Raw genomic sequence first — 21,139 nt, 5'->3', positions numbered from 1 at the left:
AATAGGCTGTAGTTCAACAAAGACAAGTGCAAAGTGCTGCACCTGGGCAAGAAGAACCATCAACACACTTACAGGCTGGGGGATGACCTTCTCAACAGCAGCAGCACAGCAGGTGGAAAAGGGATCTTGGAGTCATAGTTGACTCCAAGATGAACATGAGTTGTCAGTGTGACAAAGTGATCAATATGGATAACCGCACTTTATTGTGCATTAGCAGATGCATGATGAACAGGTCCAGGGAGGTGATGCTTCCCTTCTATGCGGCACTGGTCAAGCTGCAGTTGAAGTACTACATCCAGTTTTGGGCACCGCACTTGAAGAGGGATGCAGAGAATCTTGAGAGGGTCCAGAGGAGGCCACCTTTACTGGTTTTACACCTTTACACCTTTCCTTTCTTGGAAGCCCATTCTAGATTCTGGCCACCTTTACTGTAAAAAGAATTCTTCCTAATATCTAACCTAAATCTTGATAAAAATGTTGTCATTACAGACATGCCCTATTGATATTCTTTGTCTCTAAGGCTGAGCTAATATCAGAGAAAAGAAGAAGATACAATCTAGTGTCAGTGGAAGAGGGTAGTTATTACTTGTGAAGTGTTTTCAAGGATAAGAGATTCCTCTGAGACTTAGAAGTGTTCAAAAAGGGGTTGGAATTGGTAGCAAGTTTATTCCTAGTTTTGGTAGAGTGGATCTATTTGTAGCATGGTCCAGTTATAAGCAAATGAGTTACTGATTGGTTGAGGCATAAACTTTTCTTGAGGTCTGGTTAAGAAGGCCCTGGCTTTCAAATTGCTGTTGTTTCTCCTGCTGTTTCCAAGGCAGTCACTAACCAATTCTGATGGAGCTCTCTAGATTCTGAACTGGCTCCAGGGTGGCTTTCTGAGATAAGGCTTTGCAAGGCAGAAAGAGCCATAATAAAGGAATCAGCCCCCTTTAGTGTATTTTCAGCCTAAAAGGAACTCAAATGACATGAAATGAGAATTTGTAGCCTCTTGGACAAACTAAGAACACCTTGTCCTGCTGCCACCAAGATCTGCACTGAGATTCAGTGGGCAAATTAAATGCTTCCTGAAAATGTAATGGGGGGAAGGGGGAGGAGGAGGGTTGATTTAGGAGTTATTGGGAAACAAGGAAGCGTTCATACAGTTAGATCATGGTTTCTCCAAATGCTGCCTGACGTCTTTCTATAAAAGGGCAGAGGTAGCTTGAAAGCCACTGCGGACTCAGAGTGGGGGAAGTTTATGACAGAAACTTCAGCAACCTCCAGCTATAGACTCCAAAAAAGGATGAAACTAGTCCTCCAGGCCGTGCTGTGGTTCGGGATACTGAGTAAGTGACTGCAAAGCAATAGCTTTGGGACTGGGGGGGAAAGGGGGTGCGGGTGACAGGGGACAACAGCATTCTCTGTAGCCCATGACTTAGGTGGCTGGGATATGCTATAGGAAAACCAATCGATTTCAGTAGAAAGAAAGCTCAGACCAGGTTTCTTTAGAAGACATTCTTTAAAAATGTGTAATACACAGAAGGCAAACCGCTGGAGTGCTTGACTATCTGCACTCTTCCAGGAGTCTCACGGTATAGTTTTAATATTAGTAGCAGCCATTCCTGCACACAAAGACATTTCCACTAACTCTTCATAACAATGTGAGGAAAGAAACCTCATGACAACAAAGACACTGAAGTTTTTGGAAATGAGAGTATTAGAATGCTTAGAATATGGTAGTTAAATACCTGTCCAGACCCATTCTACTATACCAGCCCTTCCATCTGAGATCAGTGATGTGAAAAGGAGTTTTTCCATCGACTTCAATAGGATCGTATCCTTCTAATCTAGGCTATACATATCCTCATTCAACCTTAATTGGCCCATAAATACTTTTATACGTGTTTCAGTTAAGTGGAGAAACATTCCTGACCCCAGTGCCTTCATTCAGAATTCTGCATTCCTAAACAGTGAAGATGATACACAATGCATATAAAAATACCCATGTCGATTCACATCAAAATCTTTAAGTATGCTGGAATAGATCACACTTAGGTGTCTAATTTCTAAATACTGGAATAAAGACTGTGCTGTAGTCTCCAACACACTGCACTGTACAGCAAACTGCTATGAATACCCATGCACAAAAGTTTTCTCCATTTCTAGCATCCTCCCTACCAGTAAAAGGGCCATGCAGGTGGATCTCTCCTGCTAGACAACTTTAAGTTTGTAAGGTAGGAACTCTCCTCCTCCATGTCTCATAAAGTTTGCATGGGAGGTAAGGAGAGACCTTTCTCCTTAGGGACCCAGGGGCCCTGATGTCATGGATCTCTTCATCATTGCATGCCAGAAGTACCTTTTCTTAGGTACCAGGGAAAAATGGAAGAGTGGTTCCCTTGCAGGGAAACAAGTGCACCTCTGTGGAGGAACCTGGAATATGGGTTTGTCCAGGATTTCAGCTTAGCCTGCTCACCCTGACCACGGAAGTTGTACCTCTGCTTGAACTTATGCCATAAAACTGGCATAACTCCACTGAGATCAGTTATTCAGGGATGGTGATAGGGTACCAGAGGGCAGATCTTGCTCTTGCATCTTCACCTTTCCTGAGAGAGGAAAGGCTGGTCCTCTTATAACAGAGACCTCTGGGATCTCACTCCATTATGAGGTGAGGAGGTTTAGTAGGAATCTCTTGGTGATCTGCATCTGGATAAGCCAGTTAAGGAGAGTGCGAGTGCTGAAACTCAGAATACCCCTTGCCTTGTCTCCTGGGCCAAATCCATCTGTGCTGTAAACTCCAGAGCTAGCTAATATGGTGATACCAGAAGTGAAACTGGTGCACATTCTCAGCCTGTGAAATCCGGGTGCTGGGAGCAGCTAGGGATTGACAGCCATAACAGAGGGATCTGTAGGGGGAACTGCTGATTCTTTCAGTGGGGCACCTGTCTACACCTCTGTCCAAGGCTAATAAAACAGCCCCCATCTTCTTCTGCTCTCTCAACAGCTCTATGTCTTACTATCAAACACCATCAGCAGAGCATCAGATGGTGCACAATTTCCAGTGCAGAACAAAGGAAATGTCTTGAACTGAAGGTGGCCATGGAAGACCTGTTCCCCTCACTTACCTGTGTGCAAAAACAAAATCACTTGGACTGCATACAGGCTATTAGTGTAAGTGAAGATGAATGTGGCAGGTGGGGGCTCTCTTGCGTTCTGTCTTTCTAATTAAGGCTCAAAGTTTCACTGGGTTAAGTTGCTGATTACATCCCTCATGCCATTGCAGAGCCTCTTCTGAAAGATCACAAGAAGAGGTGTTCTTAATACTCAATGCTTTTCGGCCCTCACTTACTTGAAGCTACTCCAGCTGATAGGCAGAAGTATTTCTCTATTGTTCTTTACTGATTTAGCTCTTTTGTGTTTCAGATGAGTGGTGCAGATGCCATTACTCTTGACAGTGGCCTGGTTTATCAGGCAGGCGGTTCCCCATATAACCTCAAGCCCATTGTGGCTGAGGTCTACAACCAAGATAGAGGTATGTTTTCATGGAGTGTCATCTGAAACTCTGAAGTGATGGCAATATGACAGTAAGCTGGATATGAGTCAGCAGTGTGCCCTTGTTGCCAAGAAGGCTAACAGCATACTGGGCTGCATTAGTAGGAGCATTGCCAGCAGATCCAGGGAAGTAATCATTCTACTCTATTCTGCACTGGTCAGGCCACATCTGGAGTACTGTATTCAGTTTTGGGCTCCCCCACTATAGAAAGGATGGGGACAAGCTGGAGAGAGTCCAGCAGAGGGCAACAAAAATGGTTCAGGGACTGAGGCACCTAACTTATGAGGAACGGCTGAGGGAACTGGGTTTATTTAGTCTGCAGAAGAGAAGACTGAGGCGGGTTTTGATTGCAGCTGTTAACTCTGTGAAGGGTGGTGCTAAACAGGCTGGAGTTGGACTGTTCTCAGTGGTGACAGATGACAGAACAAGGAGTAGTGGTATCAAGTTGCAGCAACGGAGGTTTAAGTTGGATATTAGGAAATGCTTTCTCACTACTGGGGTGGTGAATCACTGAAATGGGTTACCTGGAGAGTTGGTGGAATTTCCATCCTTGGAGGTTTTTAAGGCTCGGCTTGACAAAGCCCTGGCTGGCATGATCTAGTTGGGGATGGTCCTGCTTTGAGCAGGGGGGTGGATTATCACTAGATGACCTCTTGAGGTCCCTTCCAACCCTCATTTTCTATGATTCTATGATGGCAATTTTACCTTAGCAGTGCTGGCCAGCCGTGTGCTGGTTGTGCCATGAGACAGAGGGAAGCGCAAACACCAGGCAGGACATCGTGCTGGAGAGATGGGTGCTGTCTATTACTGTTCAGCCCAGCATGTGTGCTCATTCAGGTCTGGCCATCAGCTTGGGGACAGGGTCTCCATTACTGTAAGTGGGCACTCAGCCCACTGCAATGGACCTGGTCCCTTTCACAAAAACTCAGCATCCGGCCCAAAAATATTCTGTCAGGAAGCAGCTATGAGACGTGCTTTTGTTCCCTCTCCCATTTTTCTGGCTCTGGGATACATCACCCTTCCCAACTTTGGAACTGTTCCAGACAGTCCTTTTTCTCCACTCCCACCATTGTTTCCTCTCTTTCCCATGAATGGATGGGGCCTTTCCTAACCTGCCTGGAATTTTGATTGGTTTGTCTCTCACATTTCTCTGAATATTAGGGCTCTGGACTGGTTCCTTCCCAGTGACTAATTGAAATCGCATTGTCATACCAGTTTTATTTGCAGTTTAGAGCAGAGCAACCATTTCAGTGTAATTCTAGGTGACATCCCCATGTCAACATGCTGCCAGTAACTAACCTAAATGTCTTTTTCGTGTGGTGCAATGTACAGGGAGGGGAGGTCTAGGCAGGAGAGAGGAGGGGCTGTTGTCCACTAGCACACCTACCACCTCCCTGATGGAGGAAGGGCTGACAAAGTGGAAAGATTTGACTCCTTGCAGAAATCCAGTACCCACAGAAAGGCATTGGCCACTTTTACGGCATCCCAGCCTCTCAGTGATATCGCCAAAACATTAGTAGTGAAGCACTATCACTCCTAACCACGCACACATACTCCTTCCATGGTGTCTGAAGGTTCAGAGCATTAGAAACTTATGATGTGGTTGGCCATATGAGGGAAATGCAAAGGTAGAATGGTTTTTCCTAGTTGTTCCTTCCACTGCTGGGTCACACAGAGCTTAGCTCATGCTGGAACCACGGAAGGGATAAAAATGCCTACAAGAAGAAAATCATATTCCAAGCCAACCTTCCCTCTCTGAGCAGCACCTTTATGTCTTTTCCATTGAGCATCTGAGATTTTGTTTCTTCCATATCAGAGGGTGGTAGCAGGTCTGTAATCTAAAATGTAATCTAAAATGGCAAGACATTGCACTCCCCTTCTGACTACCAGTCTTGTTCCAATGGGCAGAATGGTGATCAAAAGGGTCTTCACCACGGAAATGTGTGCAATGCTGTGTGTGACTGTTGCTGTTCCCTCTGTGGAAATTCTGCAGCCAGTACTGTGGTATTGCAATAGCAGAGCAAGGCTAGTGCAACAGTGTGTGAAGAATTGTGTAAGGCTAGCCCTCCTTGATTATGAACTGCCTCAACATAACTCTGCAGGCAACAACATGGTGACCATTATGACCATTGTGACTGGGCTGAGAGTGGGGTATGGCAAGTCAGCTTTAACAATATAGGATGAGTGAATGTAAATTTGACCTTTTGCTTTGTGTCCAGGTTCTTGTGTGAAGGGACAGTCATAGGAATGAAAATCCAGTGTTTGTTTCCTTGTTTCACTACCTTTTGCTTTTCCTCCTTCTTTCTCTGCAGCGTCAGCCACCAGCTACTTTGCTGTGGCTGTGGTGAAGAAAGGAAGCAGCTTGATGGTAAATGATCTGCAAGGCAAGAGATCCTGCCATACGGGCCTGGGCAGGTCTGCCGGCTGGGTCATTCCCATTGGGACACTTGTACGCCGTAGGGCCATAAACTGGAAGGGACCACGCTATGAACCCATTGAGAGAGGTAAATTGGGAAAAAGCCAGGTGAAGAGGGGGAGAATAGTTAAGCAGGGGTGGGCAGGACTGGTCCTGATTAGGAATAAAGGGGTGGTTTTTCAGGTCTCCTGAGGAGCTTTGGAGGAAATGAACACACCAACTGAACTGTGTATGCTTCCTATGTGTATGCTTCCTGTGTATGTCTCTTATTTCTCCTTTTTCACCAATAAGGACATTTCCAAGGCAATATCTTCATCGCTTAGGATTTCACCATTATCTCCTCAGCCACTCACTCAAGTGGGTTTGTCTTTTGCAAGAGTGAAGGTTGCTAACCACATAACATTTCTTCCAGAAACAAACCAAAGGAAGCGGGAAGTTGGGCCACATAATGTTACATAACCAGTTCTCCTTCACATGTGTCCCTCCTGGACCCCTGCCATACACCAGAGAGCATGCCATGCAACTTTCTCTCTGGTAGGGGATGCCAACCTTGCAGCATCCCCTTTTCCAAACCACTCTGGCCCAATGTGCCTGGGTACAGACTGCTTTCCCCTCTGCTTTGGCATAGCTGGCTCCCATTCATTTAGCACTGGGAAGGCACACCAATTTCGGTAGTCAATGGCACTTGAGGGAGAGATATGATTAGTATCTCACTCACTGCTTTTCACTCCTCAACCCAGATGACCAGATCCCTGTTTGTGACTTGGTCGACTTGGGACAGCCTTAGGTACAGGCTTAGAGCAAGATTTGAATTCACATTTTTGGAGTCATGACATTGTTACCACTCTTCCCTGTTCCAAATGCACGGGGCCCCCCCACACCAAACCTGTACATGTAGGAGAAACCTGGAGAGGGCAGTTGGTAGAGGGTGCATGTGTTAATAACTATTGTATATTTTCTTCCACAGCTGTGGCCAGATTTTTCTCAGCCAGCTGTGTCCCAGGTGCCCCCCCAAATGAGCCATCTTTGTGTTTCCTATGCAAAGGAACAGGCCCTGAAAAATGTTCCAGTAATGGACCTTATTCTGGCTATTCTGGAGCCTTTCAGTGAGTAAAGGTTTATTCATATTTTTACTTGGTTGACTATCCCTTCCCCACACTCTCATGTTCTAACTGCAACAAGGAACACCTCTATTATAACTGGGACTCCTCACATGAGTGAATTTGAAGGGTTTCATTACATTTACTTTCTTTTGAGCAATGGAAGAAACAGCCCTATTCCAGGGGATATACACTGCCAGTGGTGCCTTCCCCCATCTATAACCACCACACAGAGATCAGAAACTGAGCTCTATAGTGCACATGGCAGTACAGACAGATCATTAGCACTGGGCTGATTCTCACTGCATTTTATTAAAAGCTTCTTCTCTGTCATTGCATTTCCTTCCCAGGCAATGACTCTTTTGGGAAGATAAATGCTTGGGAGTTGGGTTTTGGTGGTTGCCTGTTGTCTGAAAGGGCACAAGGATGGTCTGGGAAGAGAAACAAATACAGTACTTTACTGCTCTAATGTTTCTTTTTTTCTGCTTTCTTCCATCCTCAGGTGTCTGAGAGATGGAGCCGGAGAAGTAGCTTTTGTACGACATACCACCGTTCTAGGTAGGCCTGTGAGATCATTTTATTTTTCCAGTTTTTTGTCAGGTCTTTCACTGCTACCCCATCCATGATTTTTTTCTCTAGTGCACCCACCTTTATTTCTGGGACACAGTATGACCTGGATGTTTTATGGCAGACTGCAAGATAATTAGCATTGCTAAGTTGGTTTTTGCCTCTTAAAAAAGATGGTTCTTTCTTGTTCTCGAACAAAGCTATAGTTCAGGGTCCAGTTTACATGCTTCTTTCTTGACGAGATATAGAAATGTCCTATGTCATGATTACAGTTACAAGACTGAGAATGAAAGCCTGGGACTGGGTATAAGCTATCCTAATCCTTCCATTCTGCATAGGCTTCAGAATCCAGAATCATAAGCCATGCCACACACAGAGACCAACCACAACAGTATCACTGCAAATGCAGGACAGGAAAGTGTACAGCTAAAGTACACTGCTCTCTGAAAGTTGCCATATGTGATGGGGCTACACTAACATTATGAGCATAATGTATGACCCTCCTAAGAGCGAGGATGGAGCCATGGATTCTCATTTCAGCTTTTTGGCTATGAATAACTCACTTCATCTCTCTGGGCCTCGGTTTTCCAATGTCCATCTGTTAAAGTGGGATAAAAGTACAGGCAGTCTTCGGACTTATGACACACTTGGTTCCTGAAAACCGTATCTTAAGTTGAAACGTTGTAACTCAGAACCAATTTTCTCATAAGAAACAATTTTACAAATGGGGGATTGGTTCCTGAACCAAGGCCCAATACCCTATTTTCACCAAAAATACCCCAGAATTTTGTACTCGAGCAATTATAGATGAGTCATATGCTACATGTATGTATTTATATTGTAAATAGCAGTCATATTGATTTGGAAGGACTTCTTTGAGGTGACTTTGCTGGTCTTTTGGAAGGGCTCTTGGTTGGATTTTTTGCAGGGTTCTTGGCTGGGGTCTTCTCAGGAGTTTTGGCTGCAGGTTTTTCTGGGGTTTTGTCTGCTTTCTTAAAGAAAATGTCCAAGGAAGTTTGGACAGATGTTCTCCAGGGAGATGAGCAATGCAGCAAACTTGTTCGCTGGCGTGGTGCCGCATCGGATCAAGTGTTGTAAAGTCAAAACTGATGTCATAACGTTGAAATAGGGTGTCAATTTATAAATGTTGTAAGTGCGAAACGTTGTAACTCAAAACATTGTAAGTCGAGGACTGCCTGTAAAGATAAGTTCTCCATAGACTATCTCTTAGTATGTGTTTGGACAGCACCTACTACACAAAGTCTCTGGTCTTGTTTAGGGATCTAGTCCCTAATACAGGATTACTGTATCATAATAATGACAAATACATATATACGCATAGATATACACATAGATATATGCATGCAGCCCATAGCAGTCCCACATGCCCTAGTACTGATTCATCACTACCTCAGAGAGGGAAAATCTGTCTCACAGAAGAAGATGTCTCTCTTTTGGGTCCCAGTGAGGGACAACTATTAAGTGGCATCCCAAAATATGCGCTTGACAGACCATTCTTGGACGGTTGCATTGCTCTAATCTGTGCACTTTCGTTCCTCCCAGAAAATGACCCGAACGGAAGGAACAAATATGAGCTGCTCTGTCTGGATGGCACTCGGAAGCCTTTGGATAAGTACAAGGAGTGTAACTGGGCCAGGGTCCCTGCCCATGCTGTTGTGGCACGAAGCGTGGATGGCAAGGCCAATGAGACCTGGAGCTTCCTGGCTCAGGCTCAAGTACATGCTTTCTTCCCATTCCACACTTTCCACCCTCTCCAGACCCTCTCTTTACACTCTTCTGTTGTTCCCTGTTTTGCTCCCTCTTTTGCTTTGTCTCTCTAGTTTCCTCTGTCTCTGACTTCTGCTCTTCTGATCCTTTCTCCCCTGTGGCAGGCAAGGTATGGCAAGGGCACCAAAACTATGTTCCAGCTCTTCAGTTCCTCTCATGGGAAAGACCTGCTCTTTAAGGACTCTGCTTTAAGGCTGGTGCGTGTCCCCCACCTCATGGATTTCAAGCTTTATCTGGGCCTTGAGTATTATACTGCTATCCAGAGTCTCAAGGAAGGTAAGCAGGGAACTGGCTCCATGGCAAGTGATCACAAATCCCCAGGGTGGGAGAGGACCCATTCTCCCTTAGCAATGTTCATTAAAATATATGGGAATTTCATTGCTTTCTGCCACTTGATGTGAATGGCGATGCAGAGATTTATGTTGGTGTACTTGAGAGCTGGACTGAGCCACCTGGATTTGTGTTCTGTAGTAGGACTGCAACATACAGTTGTCTCTGGCACTGCATTTCCTGGAGTGGAGTTTAAATGATGCGGTCTCAGGTACTGGGCTCTTGTCCATCTTCTCTCAAGCTGCACTCCAAGAATGAGCAGTCAGACATCTCACAGCTTTCCCCAGACTATGATACAGATCCTCAGCACACTCTCAGCTCTGTGTGAGCTGCACTGCCTAAGAAACTTCCCAAGGAAAGAGTCATGCCACAGAAAGCCACGTTGCCTTCTCTGCTCTCTCCTTCTTTGTTTCTCTTTGTAGCTGTAGTAGTAGGCTGCTGGACAGCCCAAGGCCAAGTACTTTCCCTCCCCATCCATGCTGGTTCAGCACAGTTAGTGGCTTTCCCTACTTCCCAGCCTTCTCCACACAGCTGCACAGGAAAGGGTTGAGAAGCCCTTGCTTTCTCTGTGGTTTTCTCCGGAGGGGCTGCCAGGGAGCTGCGAAGGAAGTTGAGGAAGTGGTTATTCCTCCATAGTTGGTTTCTGGGGCCAGAGCCTCAACTGCCACAAATCAGCAGACTTAAGCTGAAGTCAAACTGAAGTGCCATCACTTGAAAACTTCAGCTCAAGACTGAATAATTGAAAGCCTTGCTGGAATGTCCTATAATCAAACACAAGGCATTGATCTAAGTGCAGGGGAAACTGGATAAAACCCTATGGCTTGTGTTATACAAGCAGACCCTACAAATCTCTCTCTGCTGATTTCTAAGCACCCTTCTTCCCAATGTAAGACTCAGACCTTGGCAATTCATCGTCCTTCCTGCACATTCTGTGCTTGGTTAGGCCCAGGTTTGTTAAACGAGAGAGTTTAAAATTGAGCAGCAGGGAGTTTGCAAGAGTAACAATTTCAGTGGCTGCTGAAATCTGCCCATCGATGGCTTTATGGTTGAGCCGATTTCTTGGTTTATTCTTTCTATCTTTGCTGCTACCCTAGGCACACTTTTTCCTAAGCCCCTGTTGCAAAAGGTGAAATGGTGTACGGTTGGTAACGATGAGAAGACAAAGTGTGACAAATGGAGTGCCGTGAGCAGAGGCAGGGTGGGATGTGCCACCGCGTACACCACGGAGCAATGCATTATAATGATTTTGGTAAGGACCTTTCCTTTGGCATTCTCCTTCCATTTGGACAGCAGCATATGACCCCTTTGTATCTTTGGTCAGACCTTGGTAGAAATGTTGGGGTATTATTTGTGGGAAACGTCAATTCGTTGAAACTTAAATATTTTGTGGGAAAGTGTCAGTTTCCACAAATATCTGGACTTGGGGGGGAAGAAAGTTTAGCAGTTGCCCAAAAGTTATTGTTGACATTTTTAAACGAAAGATTCCATTTTTTGTTTGACTTGCAAAGGGGATTTTCGTTTAAAAATTTAAGCTAAAGTAAAAAAAAAAAAAGGATAAAAACTGAAAACGATGAAAATGAAAATGGAAAATTGCAGACATGTTATAAACATTTCCATTGATCTGATCTCACTTCTTATTTTTATTTTGGTTCATGAAAATTTGTGAGCTTTTGACTTTTTTCTGTCCTGATTTAGCGCAGGAAAATTCTTTGAAATCTCAAAAAAAAAAGAAAAAAAAAAGAAAAAAGAAAGAAATCTTGTGACATGGGAATAAGTACTAATTTGTTGGGAAGGGTCACATATGAACTGAATAAATAAATAATTGGCTAGCTGTCTCTGGCCAGCTTGTACATCTCGTTTTCTTCTGGACACTGGTGTTTAAGAACAACTAACTTGCAGTGATCTAGACAAAGAAATGTTATGTTACAGTTAATGGTGCTTATCCTCATTGGGGTGGTATAAGGACACGTCTACTGACTTGCAGCCATTAATGGAAGCCGAGGGTCTTGCCTCTATTGCATAAGCTGATACAAGGAATTCCTCACGTTGTGCTGGCCTTGCTGACCTGTGATTTTTTTAAAGAAAAGCTGATTGTTCCTTTAACCGGGACTCTGGCTAGTGGGCTGATTCAGCTGGCAATGCAGAGTGCTTTCATTTCCTTGACCAAGGTTGACGTACAGCTCTGTGATTCCCAGCTATGTATCAGGGGCTGCACTCATAACCTCTTGTGGGGCAGAAGGATAGAGTGCATTGCCCTAAAAGGCTGCCATTACAAATAGTAGAGGAGGCTGTTAGCAGTACAGGTGGCAGCGTTGGTAGCGTGATAGTCCTTCCACCTAGTACACACCAGCATGAGGTATAAGGGTACAGGAACCCCATGCATTTATTAATTATTCCTTTATCTCTGATTTTAATCCACAGTAAATTTACTTCATGCCAGGTAAAGAAGTTTCACCCCACAAGACCAGCTCATCCACACTTGTTGCCAGAACTAGACCTGTGACACACTTTACAGCATTGCTGTGTGGTAAAGTTACTACATACTTTTCAAGGGGTAACCTTACCTGTGAATCCAGGGTAAAGTCATCTAGCAAAAATTACATAACTTTACCCTGAATTCAAGTGATTGACCCTATAGCAGGACCAATCTTCATATGTTTGCCTCACTTTACCACAGAGTAAAGTCATTTTACTATGTCAGAAGTGTCATGTATGGGTACCCTGAGATTACTCCCAATCTTGGACTTTGTTCACATCATTGCCAAAGCTGTAAACAGTGACCAAATGCATTAACAGCCCTGTACTTACTAAGGAAAAAGCTTGGATACACAGCATCTTTGTCTTTCAAATAGCCTTAACTTTGGCCTTTTCTTCCTCACAATAAGCCACCTCTTTTGTGATTGTGTTTTTGTAAAAAGCCCAGTACTGCAGGAAGAGTAGCTCTGTTCCAGTTTGATGCATTGTGTTCATTGCAGACAGGTGAAGCGGATGCGATTAGCGTAGATGGAGGATTTGTCTACACGGCTGGTGTTTGTGGGCTGGTGCCCATTTTGGGAGAATACTACGGCAGTAAGTGTGGTGCAGACTGCTCTTCTTGCCTGTCCCTGATGAGGATTTGTTATGACAGAAGCACTGATTTTACTCTGAATTATGGGAAGACAGTGACTCTTGTCCACTCTGGCCACAATTAACTCACTGCCAGAAGTGGGTGGCAATCTAAGGGGGCTTTACCTTGTCTTTGCACTGTCTGGATCCTGAGGGCAAATGGAGACTGTAGCAGCACTGGCCATAAGTTAGAGCAATTCCTTTAACGCTGGAGTACAGTGTGCTCCTACCACACCATTCCCTCTTTTAACCAATTGCTTCTCTGAGGGGCCTCAAGCCTACAATTGAAGGTATATGGTGAGGCTTGGCAGTGCTGTAGCAAGGGTGGGGGGGCAAGTGGGGCAGCAGCCCCGGGTGCCAAAGCAAAGGAGGCGCTAACAGGTGCTGCCCAGCTAAGTCAGGGTGCTGGATGGAGCCGTGAGTGGCTCATTTGGGGGGTGTGGGGATGGGAGAAGGGTGGCTCCCGCTACTCCATGCACTCCCAGGAAGCATGGTGGGGGTGTATGCCCCCCCGGATCTGAACAGGTTGAGGGCAGGGCGAGGGTAGGCTACCACTGTGGGCTTTGCCCCAGGTGCCAACCTTTGGTGCTTCGGCACTGAGGTTTGGCATAAAGCTCTTCCACTGGTGCTCTCTCTCTCTCAGGAAACACTTGCCCTCTGTAAGAAGTGTTCCCTGGTGCCATTTCCAGATGGTGCAGAGCCCCTCTTTGCCAGCTGGGAGAGTTGAAGGCACTGTCTGGAACCCAGGATGAGATCTGAAAGCTGGGGAAGTTGCCTATCTCTTTAGGAACCCTTGATTAGTTACAGAATTAATTGCAATCACCATATTTTACCATCCTCGAGCTCTTATCTCCATGTAACTGGCTGTGCAAGTTCCCTCTCAGCGGACATCATTTCCTCTTTCTCATTTCAGATGACACAAGCAAATGTTTCTTAACAACAGAACACCCAGGTAACTACGGATTAACAGAGGAGCAGAAGATAAAAACTCAGTGTCGATAAAGCTGAAAAAAAGAAGAGTCAAGAGACAGAGCTAAGGGTTGGGAATAAATGGCCCATTTTCGCCAAGAAAATTCTGTATTATGGTCCATTAACATCCAGTGTACCTAGGAACAATCTGGGCGATGGAGTTTTTAGTGAAGTCAAAAGTTTGCTAATGGCTCACTGTCATTTATAATAAAGAGAAGAAGGAGCACTCTAAACATTAATTTTGACAACCTGACTTCAGATCAAAATGGTAGATGTTAGGGTATCCAAGGGACATAAATGAGTGGGGTCAGGGAGACCTATAGCTTCTGATCTAGTATTTCTCAACTGTCCAGATGGATCATGGAGGATTTTTATTGCCTTTCCTAAAACATCTTGTACTTGCCTCTTCCAGAGACTGTAACACACCTGATCTGGTGCAGCATTTCTTATGTTCACACAAAGGTTTATGTGAAGCAGTGGTCAGAGTATGTTACTTCCCCCACTGTTCTTGGCCTATGTGTAGGCATCAATGAGCCTGCTGCTGGTTGGTGCTGCCATTGCCCTGGGCAAGGGTGAATGATGAAGACCTCTATAGAGAAGAGAGAGAGTTAGCCATGTGAGTCTGAAATCAGGCAGAAGGCAAGGTAGAGATGCCTTATAGACTAAACCCCATATACAGAAAGAAACTCAAGTGCTCTTCTGACATCTACAGGGTATGTACATATTCTAAAGAAAAAGATAACCTTTCCATTTGTCTAATTTGGGAAGGCAAGCCATTTGTCCTGTAGGGAAGGTGGAAACATCCTTCTGGAAGGTTTCGAACCTGTATTCTCTCACCTCAGACGCTGTTGCATGAGGTCCAAATCCAACACCTTTCTTCCTTTGAAAGAACATGACCTGAGAGGCATTCAGAAATGGGAATGTTCCTTAGTAGGGAATGGAGGTGGTCAGCTCAGGAGGACGGTTGGCCCAGTTTTTGTTGTATACGGCTGCGTTATGCCTTCGTGGAGCATCATTGTAAGTAGTGTGGTGTGTCTGACTATGTGGACCTACCAGCTGTTTTCACTGCAAAAGGTAGAATGTGGCTGCAGGACTTGGTGTCCTCACTCCATGAAGAACACCCCCATGCCAAAACATATTTCTTACTCCTGTTGCCGCAGGTGTGTCAGGGTTTTATTTTTCCAACTTCAGAAGCATTGGGTGTTGGCTGCAGCTAAGGCTGGGGGCTTAACTGGAGTGCGCTAGTGCTCTTGCTGGAACTAAAACCCATAGGTTCCTGGTTAGAGGGCTCAGGGTCTGACCGACTGCCACGTTTGGAATCAGGAAGGAATTTTACCCCATGGTCAGATTGGCATGGACTCTGTGTGTGTGCGTGCGTGCGTGCGTGCGTGCGTGCGTGCGTGCGTGCGTGCGTGCGTGCGTGCGTGCGTGCGTGCGTGCGTGCGTGCGTGCGTGCGTGCGTGCGTGCGCATGCATGTATTAGGGCAGGGTGGAGGGATTGGGGGGCGGGGCGCTTACCTTTCTCTGTAATGGGATGCATAGTCTTCTTCCTTGGATCTCTTGAGTGCGTTTTAAGAACATCTGTACCAGCAGGACATTGACAGTGCCGCTGTCCACCTGATTTACTTGTAGTAGGTTAGGATGTTTTGGTGTTTTTAGGCAATGTGCCTTGTAGCTTGGTGACAAAGTTGCTTGTGGAATGTGAGGAAAAGGTTAGACAAGCACTCATATGGGATGGTTTGGATAGGGATGATTCTGCCTTGAGCAGAGGGGTTGGACTAGATGATCTCCTGAGGTCACTTCCAGTGCTATTTCTCTATGGTTCCGTGACTTGCAAGGGTAGAATATAGGGAAAATGTCCCGACCTGCACTATAAAAAAACTTTTTGTGGGAATGTTTCCCCAGACAGAGGGAGGAAGAGTGGGTTTGTAATCAAGGGACAGGGCTGGCCCAGAATAGACCTGTGCTGCAGTTTTTTGGGAGGAAAAATGTAATGAGGTTGAGAATGTCAGAGGAGTGTTGTGTGGCTAAGTGTATCAGTCTTCAAAACGCTCAGTGACCTTTTCAGTTGGCGGATATTTTAGGAGCACAAAGTGCTCTTTATGTTCCCATCTGTTGACCCTTTCCCAGAGAAGGGAAGATGTAAAGCAGGTTGGGACCTTCAGCATTCATTCAGGTTCATCGTCCGATTTCCTGTTTCCCTTCCTTTTGTCTCTCTCTCTCTTGTGACAGGTTCATATTATGCAGTGGCTGTTGTAAAGAAGTCCAACCACAGGATCACATGGAGAACTCTGCGGGGTAAGAAGTCCTGTCACACAGGTGTTGGGAGAACGGCCGGTTGGAATGTCCCCATGGGCTTGATTCACCGTCAGACTGGGAGCTGCAGGTTTGGTGAGTCTGCTGGTGTATCAGCTTGTTGGAGTGGCTTTTTGTGTTAGGGTTAGGGTTAGATGCCTAAGTCTCCCCTGTTCAGTGGTGGAGAACAAGAGCGGCATCCCACAGCTCTTGTCTGCCCTTGTTGTTCCTGGTGATTTGAGGAAGTGAGAAAAGCTGCTTTTTTCAAGGCATCAACGGGCAAAATCTCACTGTGATCAACTGTTCTTACTCTAACGTAACGGGGTCAATGCTTGAGTATAGCATTTCAGTCTATTTATGCAGCCAACTCCATTGAATATGAAAAAGGTACGGACATATGTATGGGTAATATGATCATCCAGACGTACACCATGGATGAAATAATATATATTGTGCATAATATAATGAAAATGATGAGCCTGATGGGAGGAACTTTTCTTTGGGCAGGTTGTCGCTACTCACCTTTTGCACAATTCCTGTGTGAAGAAGCAGTCAGTACCAAATACTGCTGGAGGCAAGAGGTGGAGTACAGCAACGTTAATCTGTTCTGATAGGAGAGACTTGTCTTATTGTAAATGATAGCTAAAAGTTGATCTATCATGGTAGTGATGCAGTTTGCATTTCTTAGGAAGAGGATGTGACACTGATTGTTGGTACTTCGGTCATAGGAGTGATGGTTCGTTTGTTTGGTTTAAAGAATGAACCACCTTTGGATCTAGGGATATGCTTATTTGATCTTCTTCAAGTGTACTGTTGTTTTCAAGTAATTTAAATTGTTTTAAGGCCTAACAGTGACTAGTTGCCTGAAGCTTGAGGTTCACTGAGGCTTAGAGAAGAGCAAGAAGGGAGGTGCCCAACGGGTGTCTGTGTTCCTCCTCTCAGATAAATTCTTCCATGAAAGCTGCGCACCTGGGTCTCCACTTACCTCGTCGCTCTGCAGCCTGTGTCGGGGCTCTGACACCTTCCCACCACAGAAATGTGTAGCCAACAGCCATGAGAAATACTTTGGCTATGCTGGGGCCTTCCGGTAGGTCATTGAAAATAGTGCAAAATGCTCCTTTTGTGGGGATGGAGGGAGGGAAGATCAGTTTCCAAGGTACCCTAAGCTATTGCTACCTCCTTCCAGGCCCTGCCTTATAGACACCACCCTTCTGCTCAGAGCACCCTACAAAGACTTGGAAGTTGTCCCTTAATGAGGGGAAGGAGTGACACCAGACAGGGATTTGGCAAAGAGTGTCACCTCTAGATCCTCCCCATTAACTAAATGGAAAACAGCAAAGCCTGCTGGGAAAGCAGGGAAGATTTTTAAAACCTTCCCTCCGACTTTTCTATGAGACTCGAAAAGAGAAATGAGAGGGCCATATCCCTTCCCAGAGTCCCCCTTTGCAGTCTTCCAATAACAGCTCAGGTCTATGGATATTGTGATGAGTGCAGCCAGGCCATCATTTGAGCGCCAGCCCCATCTAGGGGCAGAGAAATTATTGCCACAGGGCTTCAGGGCTCACATTCAAGAGGTCTTCCTTTCACAAGGCTGTTGGTATTAAAATATGCAGCCAGGCATCCTAACTGCAGGAGGGTCCTGAGAGTGGTGATTTGATTGTTACACCCTTAAAATGAATAAAACAAGGCTAACCGTCATAGGCTTTGGTAGTGTTCAAATGATAGCATAACTAGGGTGGTCCAGAAAATGTGTGGTAGCTTTTTGTTGGACCCACTGGATAGACTTAGCCAAGCTTTTGAATGCCGTGTGTTCCTGAAGAAGACCTAAAGAAGAATACACTGCATTCAGAAGCTTGGCTAAGTCTATCCCAACCATACAGTTGATCCAATAGGAGATCACCCACAAAGATCCTTGCGTCATTCACAGGATTTGATTTTTCCCCCTTGGACTGGCTTTATATTTCCTTCTAAGCTGAAGTGTCAGCAGGGCTGGAATAGATGCACTGCTGGTGTTAAGGTATTACATTTTACCTATCCCCCAAAAGTCCATTTCAGTTCTAATGGGCTAGAAATCCTCCTAGTTTAAGCTCACAAAAGGTGGTAGGTATCACAATCAGCATTTGCCAAGCACCTGTAGCTCTGGGTTTCCTCTTTTCTCTGCATTTTGTAGGTGCTTGGTTGAGCGCGGGGATGTGGCATTTGTTAAGCACACAACCGTCTTTGAGAACACCGATGGTAAGTGCCTATTCCACCTTGACAATAGGCTCCCTCAGTGATTTGATTCTGTACCTGTGAAACAAAGAGGCTGACAGCAAAGGGCAAGGCCTTGGATCTGTCAGCAGTCACAGGAAACTGAAATGTCAGTAGGGAGGGAGGGCACCTCGTCATGCCGGTGAGAATGTCCCTGTGCTGACTCAGCTGTTCAGGAAGATTCGGGGTCTAGAAGCCTTGCATCCAGTAGCTTAACTAGGGCAGGGCGAATGGAGCAAATGCCCCAGGTACTGACTCTGGGAGGTGAAAAAATGGCTGCGGCTGGCAGCTGTGTGATTGCAATCATGTGGCAACTGGAAGTTGCTGCTGCCCCTTTGTCTTGGGCACCTAGTTGTGTCCCTATATTACTGCTTTCATCCCTTTAGTTCATTATTTCTGTGCTCTGTGGGCCTGACCCAATGTCAATGGAAGTCTTTCTCTTGGTCTCAGTGAGCTTTGGCTAATGTCCTAGAAGGGCACAGCTGCAATAGTTCATCAGGGATACAGATGTGCAGATGTGTGAGGCAGATGCAGTATCACTGTAATCAGAGTCCATTGTTTGTTTACTGCTATCATGGGCCCAAATCCTGCTCCCTTCAGATGGTGACCCCCACACCTACTGCAGAGAATGGCTAAGTCGTCTGTGTAATGTCACTTAGTCTGCCCTTTACTGGAGTCTGACTCTATCAGGCCCTCAAACAACCGCTAACAGAAGATAAACCTCAGCCCAGGCTTTCTCCTCAGACCTGGCTGTTTCCTGGGCCTTCCTGCAGGGCTAGTGGTCTCTTCCTGGGTGAACTTAAGGTGTTATACCTTCCAGAGTCAGCTGAACTCACACGCAACACTTTTATGAATGGTCCTAGGTCCTGTTACAGAGTCTGTCAGTCATGATCTTTTAGGGTAATGCTTTCAAAGCTTTTTAGGCTATTGAGATGCATCTTCTCATCAAATGATCACTATTCAAAGTGATGTGAATACATTCTGATTGTTTAAATGTTTCAGTCCCCTCTTGCTTTCTGCTGACCTTTGGTTAATGCATCCTTTATGCACCTATTGTATCCAATTAAAAGTGCACGTACACAAACCTTTATGAACAAATCCCACACTTGTACTCTGAGGATGGCAAGCGCGCTGAATGGAAACTCACAGCTACTGGTGTTTACAGGATCTTCTAACCAATTTTTTTTCTAGGAAACAATAAAGCTGACTGGGCCAGAGGTCTGAGAAGGGACCAGTTTGAATTGCTGTGCCTTAATGGGAGGCGGGCAAGGCCTGATGACTACCTGCATTGCCACCTGGCAAAAGTCCCTACCCATGCTGTGATCACACGTTCTGAGATAGCCCGTGAAGTCAGTGCAATAGTGAAGGATCAAGAGGTCTGTGTTGTGGGAGAAATATATTGACTCTGATATTGCACGTCTTAGATTTTAGAGTGAAACAACTGCAGTCTATACATAAGGAGCATAAGTCAGGCCATAGGCAGTAGCTGGATGTGTTGATCAAGAGTGCAAATGAATGAACCACCTAAATCCAAATGGAGAAGGCTGTATTAGTGTTTTGATCCATAACAATGGATGACCTGTTCCTGTCACTCAGGTACAGTCAGTGGGTGCTCATGAGAAGGCTGTAGTCAGCAAACCATACTCTTTATTGGCCTAGTTATGGACAGAACAGGGTTCTGAAGCAGCAATGGCTGACAGCTGACGTTTTCCACTCCAACTATGCAGTTACATTAGGGTATCAGCAAGACATACTAGGTATAGGTCTATGATGCTACAAAGAGGACATAACTGGGGTACTATTTTGCATTGACTGTTTTCCATGCAATCTCATTTCTAACGACTTCTGGAGCCTGAACCTAGGTTCATAAAAGCTAGAGGGTGCCCACTGATTTCATTGGACACTAGATCAACTCTCATAAGAGGTGATATGGGAAACATTTTTATGGTATGATAGAGCATGTACTCAGTCCACTTCAGGTGCCTAATAAGTCTGTTTTTTGGACCTTATTCCAAATTTTTTCCTTGGTAAGACCCACTGTGGACTTTCTGGATTCTTCTCCTCTTTTCCCGTCCATGGTAGAAGAATGATCTTTTTGGGGTATATGCGTTTTAATTGTTCTGTTGATGGTGAGAGACTTTCTCAAGATTTATGCTGTAAAGATAGTCTGACTGCATTCAGCTGAGCTTTTGCTTGCTTCTGTTCATCTATACTTATGCATTCGCTCCTTTATTTTAGGCACACTTTGGAAATGGTGTGAAAGGAAACCAACATTTTAAAATGTTTCAGTCTGACACCAAGGACCTTTTGTTCAAAGACAACACCAAGTGCTTGATCAAAGTCCCTGAAAGGACGACCTACCAAGATTACCTTGGAAAAGAATACTTTGATTCTGTCTCTAGTCTCAATAAGTGCAACCCATCAGGTAACTGTAATGAACACAAAAGAACAATAGCTGAACTGCTTCTTTGTGTTTCACGGACATGTGGTACATTGGGAGATGGGGTTCAAGGCAGGCATTTCTGTCCCTGCCCCTTTGGTTTTCAAAGCCCAGTGAGAACAGAAGTCCAGGCTGTTGACAAAATTTTTTTTTTAAAGTTACTTGAATTAATTTAATACTCACTTGAAATGGGTTGTATGAGCATCACCAGATGCCAATTTTTCATCTGTCCCTAGTGTAGATGCAGCATGGGAAGTGGCAGCAGAACCTTGCCCCTCCTGCCAGCGTGCTCTGTCCTGGGTTGTAGAAATTAATTCTTAAGATAAGGCACAACTAGTTCATTGTTC

At 45.2% G+C, this 21,139-nt stretch overlaps 1 protein-coding gene across 1 annotated transcript in view; it reads left to right on the top strand.

Moving 5' to 3' along the window:
* Positions 1-1,227: 1,227 nt before the first annotated feature.
* The window catches only part of LOC102384825 (ovotransferrin-like), a 21,243-nt gene continuing 1,331 nt past the window's right edge, over positions 1,228-21,139 (top strand). The window contains exons 1-16 of the mRNA XM_014526500.2: positions 1,228-1,328; positions 2,984-3,150; positions 3,403-3,511; positions 5,845-6,036; positions 6,916-7,054; positions 7,551-7,606; positions 9,179-9,351; positions 9,508-9,679; positions 10,828-10,982; positions 12,709-12,802; positions 13,752-13,790; positions 16,040-16,198; positions 17,045-17,189; positions 18,273-18,337; positions 19,544-19,728; positions 20,591-20,777. Coding sequence (XP_014381986.1) covers positions 1,241-1,328; positions 2,984-3,150; positions 3,403-3,511; positions 5,845-6,036; positions 6,916-7,054; positions 7,551-7,606; positions 9,179-9,351; positions 9,508-9,679; positions 10,828-10,982; positions 12,709-12,802; positions 13,752-13,790; positions 16,040-16,198; positions 17,045-17,189; positions 18,273-18,337; positions 19,544-19,728; positions 20,591-20,777 — 2,125 coding nt within the window. The 5' untranslated portion in view covers positions 1,228-1,240. The remainder of the gene's footprint in view (positions 1,329-2,983; positions 3,151-3,402; positions 3,512-5,844; positions 6,037-6,915; positions 7,055-7,550; positions 7,607-9,178; positions 9,352-9,507; positions 9,680-10,827; positions 10,983-12,708; positions 12,803-13,751; positions 13,791-16,039; positions 16,199-17,044; positions 17,190-18,272; positions 18,338-19,543; positions 19,729-20,590; positions 20,778-21,139) is intronic.

The sequence above is a fragment of the Alligator sinensis genome, unplaced genomic scaffold, assembly GCF_000455745.1.
Source record: "Alligator sinensis unplaced genomic scaffold, ASM45574v1 scaffold863_1, whole genome shotgun sequence".
Taxonomy (NCBI): domain Eukaryota; kingdom Metazoa; phylum Chordata; order Crocodylia; family Alligatoridae; genus Alligator; species Alligator sinensis.
The sequence above is the reverse complement of the archived record's forward strand: the minus strand, read 5'-3'. Positions and strand labels throughout refer to the sequence as shown.